The sequence below is a fragment of the Syngnathus typhle genome, linkage group LG7, assembly GCF_033458585.1.
Source record: "Syngnathus typhle isolate RoL2023-S1 ecotype Sweden linkage group LG7, RoL_Styp_1.0, whole genome shotgun sequence".
In the NCBI taxonomy this organism is placed as follows: domain Eukaryota; kingdom Metazoa; phylum Chordata; class Actinopteri; order Syngnathiformes; family Syngnathidae; genus Syngnathus; species Syngnathus typhle.
The window spans coordinates 1,509,770-1,517,823 of NC_083744.1; the positions used below are offsets into that span (position 1 = coordinate 1,509,770).

An 8,054-nucleotide genomic window follows, 5' to 3' on the forward strand; every position below is an offset into this window, starting at 1 on the left:
TTGAAACTATTGATTGTGTATGTCACGGGTGTCCAAACCTTTTGCAAGGAGGGCAAGATTTGATAAAGTGAAGGGGCCCGGGGGCCAATAGTTTTTTTTGACATTTTTTAGCTACAAAAATTTCATGCAAATACACACTGTTATAATACAAATTCCATTGTCCCAAGTGTCTTTATTTTATGAATGACAAAATAACTAAATATAAGCCACTCAGGCAGATGTGAACAACTCTAAAAACAAAAATTCTGCCTTTCATTCATGTCTGAAGAGTCAGATAACATTGAACAAACTGTACGACATACCTTAAATTTACATGAAGCGCTCGCCTGCGCATTTACTACCGGAAGCCGTGTCAGAACGCTCGGTGCACACTCACAAGTGCGTGTACGTACTCAGTAGTACGGACATGGCGCACTCGCGCTCTATTTGTATCAGTCCCGAATTTAGCGCGTGGGCTGTGACGACAGCATTCTTGTAATTCGCGCGCTGAGCTTTCAGATGCAGTTTTGCGCTAAAGCCACCCACAAATCTTCCCCTGGAATCCTTCCATTAAAATGAGTCGCCCAAGGAAAAGCAAGGTGGACACAGTGCCGAGTGTTTAAAAGAGAGTGGCCAATTTGGCTCGACGTACGCGACGTGACGTTCAGCCACATGAACGTCAACATCACCCCGTCACAGATCGAGGTAAACGGACCAACACCTCGGATCTTTCCTAAGAATTGCCACAACAAATTTTACTCCAGTCTATGACGCACTAGCAAAAAAGGGAGACCAACAACACTGTTCCCACTGAAAATGAAGTGGAGGCATTTTGAATATGATTTGTACACATAGCAGGGATTGAAACTAGCGACCATTCTCATTTTCAAACAATGCAGGATGCTCAAGGACATTGATGCACCACCTGTTTGCGACTAATCTTAACCTGTAAAGTTCTTAAGGCTTACTTTAAGGAAGTGTTTCCCGTTTCCTCACCTCTGTTACCAGGTGTTTGCGAGTTAAACCTCTGCTCTGATTTTCAGATACCCCTCACCGTGTTGCCGTTTTGATTACTTTATTTGGGTGTATGCTTTCACCGATTCTTCAAGATGATATATTTGGTCAGAATGTTTGCCGTTTGATGTGATCTCAAAAGATAAACATCTTTCATTAATCTGACCTGCAGGCACTGAAGTGATGGAGACTGTTATTCATAATAACAGTGTCGTATTTTATGAGAATCACTGATAGCAGTTTTTTAGTGATTTTTTTTTTTTAATGCTGTTAATAAATGCATTTGTTTTGAAAAAACTTGTTTGGAATATCCGTGCTTTACTCCCTACTAAAGGCCAAAATCTTTTATGCAATGACCTTTACAGGTCGCTTATATTACTTCACACAAACACTACATCCATCTGCTCCTGGTTCGGCCCTCTGGTCCAAATTTAGAACCCAGTTCGGCCCGCGAGTCAAAAGGTTTGCCCACCCCTGGGCAAAACGATGGGTATACTAACGTGACATAAACACAAACAAAGAGCTGAGAACGGGCCTGACGTAACATTCAGAGTTATTAAAAAAAACTATTACATAAATAATACGTTTATAAAACCATCTGTGTCACTCCAATTCATTAAATCCTTCGATCGTCCTTTGTCAACAATGGGTGCGCGCCGCTGACTGTGAAAATATTCCACGGGCCCATATCACGATATATAAATTAGATATCAAATAACTATTATATAAGCGATAATATTATCAAACCATCTGTGCACTCTAAATCATTAAATCCATAGATCAAATTCCTTGTCCTTTGTCAACAACGCCACGTCAGCCTCGTCGTTATTCCACAGATCTAGTATATAACTAGATTGTAGCGCTAACAAAGTACAAGGAAAGACGGGGGTTTGGTAAACGGCTCTTTATTTCACAAAACAAACTTCCAGGCGTGTGGCGGCATAGACTTCCAGCCACGGAGGTGGAAGAGAGATACATAGAATAGGACCGGGCGTGCGTAAAAGCCATGACCGAGCCCCATCCACTGTCCCCGGACAGCCACCCGGCCAAGCGCCGGCCCTCGACTTCCATCCACGCAGGTGAAAGACAGCTCCGTAGAGTAGGATCGGGTGTGCGTAAAAGCCATGTCCCAGCCCCATCCACCGTCCCCGGACAGCCACCCGGCCGAGCGCCGACCCCGACTTCTGTCCACAGAGGTGAATGAGAGCTCCGTAGAGTAGGACCGGGCGTAACCTTCTGTGTCACTCCAAATCCTTAAATCCGTCAAACTCTTCGTCCTCCGTGTCACTTAGAAACAAAGCCGCTAATGATGCCGGTAGTACGTGGGGCCCTTCGTCATCTTCATCATCCCATGATCAATCTTTGTCCTTTTTGTAAACAACCGCCACGCCGCGTCGCGCTGCTGACGTCACTTAAAATTCAAATAATCCCTTGCTACATCGCGGTTCGTTTATCGCGGTTTCACTTTTTTTTGGGGGGGGGGGGAATTTTTGAAAAAAAAACACATAAGTCGCTCCTTATTATAAGTCGTCCCCCCCACCCAAACTATGAAATAAAACGCAATTTATAGTCCGAAAATTACGGTATATAAACCCACTCAACCTCTCACTCTGAAATGTGCAATAAATTCCTGTTTTTCATTGATAAGGTTGGTACAGCTAGGCTCTACCAAGTCCCCTGGCCTTGATCAATATATATTGTCAAATGTTGGACCCATTTCCAAGGCGTCTTTTATTTTAAAAAAATCAAGAAATAGTAATGCACATGCAATCAAAATCTTTCTAGAATGAAAAATTATGGTGGTCTTACAGATATTCAGATGATGCATAGTGTGTCAGCCCTTTTACAAGATTTTAATTACATCTTCCTGGCCAATTACTTGGCGAGTCCAGGGCGATTGGATCAAATTTTCTTATCAAGTAACCAGGCAAAAAATATTCGTCGTGAATCAATGGTTTTAATTGTCTAATTTATATTTCAAAGTTGAAACGGACATGATTCCCCCCCCCCCCCCACCCCCAGTATCTTGCCATTATCCCTGCTTGCACCATTAGTCACGCTTCAAAACAACACCGTCAGCAATGTGGGTAGGGTATGCGAGTGTCAAAAACCTGCAACCTGTGGAAAATGTTGGATCCCTGCTTTTGGACAATTTTATACCAATTTTATTTAATAACCAAATTTCTGGTGCATCCCTAGTTCTCTCTTTGGTTTATATTAATGTCATTATGTTGTATTTTTGCAGCTCTGGCTAACTGACATCAAATTTGCCTTTATGTAGCCCGTGAACGACACTGAGTTTCACACGCTTGGTTTAGGCCTTTCAAGCGATTCTGTTATTCCGTTCCTGAAATGCTAAACTAGGCTGTAAATGAAATGGTGTTTACCGTATCTTGTCTGTTTTTCAGATGAGAGGAACTACATCTGTGACCAGTGCGGACAAACCTTTAAACAGAGGAAACATCTCTCAGTTCACCAAATGAGACATTCAGGTGTAAAACCTCTGCAGTAAGTACTATATTAAAAATATAGCTTTAAATATAGTCTTGGACATGAACCTCTGTAGTAAATACTATATTAAACATAAAGCTTTAAATATAGTCCTAGGAATAAACACTTGCATCTCAAGACATTAACAATTGATTGATAATAATTCAGGTGATTATAAAACTTTTCTTACTGCAGTTCTATATGTATTCATTTTTCCTACAGTGGGGCAAAAAAGTATTTAGTCAGCCATCAATCGTGCAAGTTCTCCCACTTACAAGATGAGAGATGGCTGTAATTTTCATCATAGGTACACTTCAACTATGAAAAACATAATGAAAAAAAATCCAGAAAATCACATTGAAGAAGAATTTACAAGACTTTATTTGCAAATTATAGTAGAAAATAAGTATTTGGTCAATAATGGCCTCAATCGGGGGCTCCATGCAAGATCTCACCCCGTGGGGTCAAAATGATCACAAAATGGTGAACAAAAATCCCAGAACCACACGGGGAGACCTAATGAATGACCTGCAGAGAGCTGGCACCAAAGTAACAAAGACTGCCATCAGTAACACACTATGTCGCCAGGGACTCAAATCCTGCAGTGCCAGACGTGTCCCCCTGCTTAAGCCAGTGCATGACTAGGCCCGTCTGAAGTTTGACATTCCATATGACATTATCCCCATTCTCTTCTGGATCATCCAAATGCTCTCTTGCAAACTTCAGACGAGATTCACACTAGGGTGACTATAGCAGATGCTCCAAAGGGAGATATTCAAAATTCAAGAAGTTGGGCATGCCAAACAAGGAATTTGACTCCGGTAGATCACAGCCTTTGTTCAACATTTAGGTGACTAAGAACATTCAGGACATGTGCGAAAATTGACATTCTTATCATCATATCATCAATTTGGAAATTCCTTGGCCAAATCATTGAATTGCTGTTGTGATCGACAACACACGCAACATGGTTGCGGCCATATGAGAGGCAGAGTGCTCTGCGCATGGCATACAAAATATCTCACGAGTCAAGCTGGCCATGTATTATGTTTGCTTGTACATGTGAGGCGCACATCCATTCGTCCATCCCTCTGTTCGTCCATACATAAATCCAACCCACCTACTCACCCTTGTCTATATTATAAGAAATAAATATTGAAATATTTCAGCTTCAGTTATTCTTGATGTTTTAATTTTGTGAGATACATTTGTATAGAAATTCCAGAATTTTATTTTAAGACTTGCTCATTTTAGAGATACAAATATTTCATGGATAATGTGTTTTTCTTACAGATGTGAAGTTTGTGGCTTCCAATGTCGTCAGCGGGCGTCATTGAAATATCACATGACTAAACACAAGGCAGAGGCTGACTTGGAATTTGCCTGTTTAATATGCAGCAAGCGTTTTGAGAAAGCCCATAATCTCAATGTTCACATGTCCATGGTCCACCCGCTGACTCAAACCGAGGTGCAGAAGAAAGGCAACCAGCAGAAGCCACACTCTGCATTTTGCAGCCTGTAAAACAACTCAATGAACAGGGAGACAATGCCACAAGAACAAGACAGATGATGTCATGAAGACTCACAGCTTGTGGTGGACTATGGAGGTTTTTGCTTTGACTGATGGTGCTGCACAAAACCTTATGTATATTTGCCTTTACCGTAATTTTCCAACTACTTGTTTTACTTTTTAAGCTTGTTATCAGATAGGAAGCAAGCTATTCATAGACGTAGTTGTGTTGACTGACATCAGATTTATCTGTATGATCTGTAATAAAATATGCGCAAGTAAAATGCAGATTTCCTCCTGTTATAGTGCTTTAATTAGACAAGTCATTAGACAGTTATTTTGTAATGTTTCTGAGAACATGATAGAAAAACATCTGATGTCTTGCAGTTTGGTGAGGTTTCGTTGGGCCAAAGTTGCCTTCAAAAGAAAGGAAGCTCTGGAATGTCGCTGTGCAGGTCCAAGTATGTAGACAAAGCTGCTGCCACCTCTGGGTCAACGTCCTTACACAAAGACTTCAGCTGCACCAGTAAACACAACAGTAGAGACATTAGAACCAGAAGAGGACGAAGAAAGTTTATGGTGTGTGTTAGGGTTCACAGATTATCTTGATCGTATGATTATGTTGGAATGTAACCTGTAATAAATAACCTAGCATGTCCTGTCTCAACAAAAGTACAGTTTTTTTCCATGTATAATGCGCCCCCATGTATAATACGCACCCTAAAAATAGCATGTCGATGCTGGAAAAAAGCCTGTACCCATGTATGATACGCATCCAAATTTTGACTTTTTTTTTTTTTTTTTATCGTCACACACGCATCTGGCTGCATTTGACCCATCCCCGTGTGATTTTGATCCATCCGTTGGGGGAGAGGGGAGCAGTGAGCAGCAGCGGCGCCGCACTCAGGAATCATTTGGTGATCTAACCCCCCAATTCCAACCCTTAATGCTGAGTGCCAAGCAGGGAGGCAATTGGTCCCATTTTTATAGTCTTTGGCATGACCCGGCCGGGTTACTTAAGTCCGTAAACGTAAAATTATTTCAGAAAAAAGATCATCTTTGGGAACAACCGGATGTTATTCTGCCGGTCAGTATCACTGCGCATGCAGTAGCAAACTCGATAGCGAAGAAATATGAGACTCTCAACGGGATCACCAATATTTGAGTTGCACCCGGTCTTTTCCACACTCCATCCGCGACAAGATTTTCTTCAAAAACTGTTGTACCATGATTTTCTTCAAAAAAAAAAAAAAAGTACCCATGTATAATGCGCACCCCAGATTTTAGGAGAATAAGTTTTTCTTCGGAGTTTTTCTCCGTGTATAGTGCGCCCCCATGTATAGTACGCACCCCTAACAATGGCATGCTGATGCTGGAAAAAAGCTTGTACCCATGTATAATACGCACCCAATTTTTATGAATTTTTTTAATTTTTTTTTTTTTTTTTTTTTTTTTTTTTTTAAGTCCCAAAGATCGTCACACACGCAGGGAGGCAATGGGTCCCATTTTTAAAGTCTTTGGTATGGTCTTAACTAGGCTGGATGTCATTTTTTTTGTTGGCGTTGATTTCTCCGACTGCCCCTAAACGCACCACCGCGCTCCGTGCGCAGGGGAATGAGGCGGCTCTGTATGGGAGATACGTTGAAGAGGAATAAAAACAACCTTGGAAACCAAAACTTGCCCCTCGTCGTGACTCGGAGCCGCAATAAATGTTTCGGATTTGTGTAGGGTACATTGTGACAGACGGCAAACTAGCAGGTGATCGAGCGAGCGTCTGATACAAGAGCATTGCGGTCGTATGGAGCGTGTTTGAAATGAACAGCAGAGACGAAAGGAACAAGGCAAAGTGTTGTGAAATAAAATATTACCTGTAATACGCATTTTGTTATTTGCTGATTGAAACTGCTAATTAAACTGTGAATTGAAACTAATAGGTGGAGAACTGAACTCTCGCTCTTTATATAGCTGACGTGTCTTGCGCAACCGTTCTGCGCATCTGTAATGGCGGCCTCCGTATGACGTCCGGTCCGCGATGGAGATTAAAAAACAAACAATATTTGACAATAACACACCATCGAGGATTGCACCATCGCATCAAACGATGTGTCGTCAATTATGAATTTTACTAAGTGTGTTGGGCAGGATGGCTGAATGCGATGCGCGATTGACAACAAACAAGAAGAAAGGTGAGTTTTATTTCGGGGGGAGATTTGTCATGTCCCGTCCCCAGTTTTGCTATGTGTCTAGGTTGCCATAGTTTCTGTTCGTGTCACCCCGCTCTTCCTGTGTCACCTCAATCGATGTAACGTGTTTTGTATTTAAGTCCTGTCTGCCCCTCGCTCACCGTTGGATCATTGCATGTGTTACTGTCATTCTGTTCCTGTCTTTGGTAATGTCACCCTGTCTTTTTGTTCCACGACTTTGTCGGTCAGTCCTGTTGTTGGTTTTGTTGTACCATGACTTTATTTAAAAAAAAAAAAAAAAAAAAAATTTAAAAAAAAAAAATTAAAAATTGTTTTCTTTGTACCCATGTATAATACGCACCCCAGATTTTAGGACAATAAATTAGTAAAATATTGCGCACTATACACGGAAAAAAACGGTAGTTAAATTTTGCGCATTATACATGGAAAAAAAACGGTAGCAGAACAAAGTGCTAAGATCTTTTGAACTGATTGACCAGCTGCAGAGGAAGCAATCAAAGTTGTTTGGTTTACACAACGTCGTAAAAGACCCCCTGCTATGCTTTGATCAGCAGGCCAGGGGCTTCAACCCCATCCTGTCCACTCCCACCCCCACCCTGTTTCTCTCAATACAAATGCTCCTGCAAGAGGCCTGAGTCAGACCTCATTCGATCATCGCTGTACGCACAGCGACGAATGACTCTCCACCTGCAGGTGTTTAAAAGGGCATACTGTCTCCCGTGTGGTTCTTCCAAAAATAAGTTAGAGTGAGCACCACTAACATTTTGGTGCCGAAACCCGGGATCCCTCATACCCGCCATCTGGCTGACGGAGGAGGACGTGCTGCATTGTCGACAAGCCGGCGTCCATTAGGAGGA

At 41.8% G+C, this 8,054-nt stretch overlaps 1 protein-coding gene across 10 annotated transcripts in view; it reads left to right on the forward strand.

Moving 5' to 3' along the window:
* The window catches only part of znf276 (zinc finger protein 276), a 130,216-nt gene extending 123,349 nt beyond the window's left edge, over positions 1 to 6,867 (forward strand). For 9 of the 10 annotated variants that reach the window (XM_061283788.1, XM_061283786.1, XM_061283787.1 and 6 more), the window contains 2 exons: positions 3,402 to 3,501; positions 4,777 to 6,867. In XM_061283788.1, the coding sequence (XP_061139772.1) occupies positions 3,402 to 3,501; positions 4,777 to 5,005 (329 nt within the window). In that variant the 3' untranslated portion in view covers positions 5,006 to 6,867. The remainder of the gene's footprint in view (positions 1 to 3,401; positions 3,502 to 4,776) is intronic. The other variant, XM_061283792.1, reaches the window with a different exon arrangement.
* The last annotated feature ends 1,187 nt before the right edge of the window (positions 6,868 to 8,054 follow it).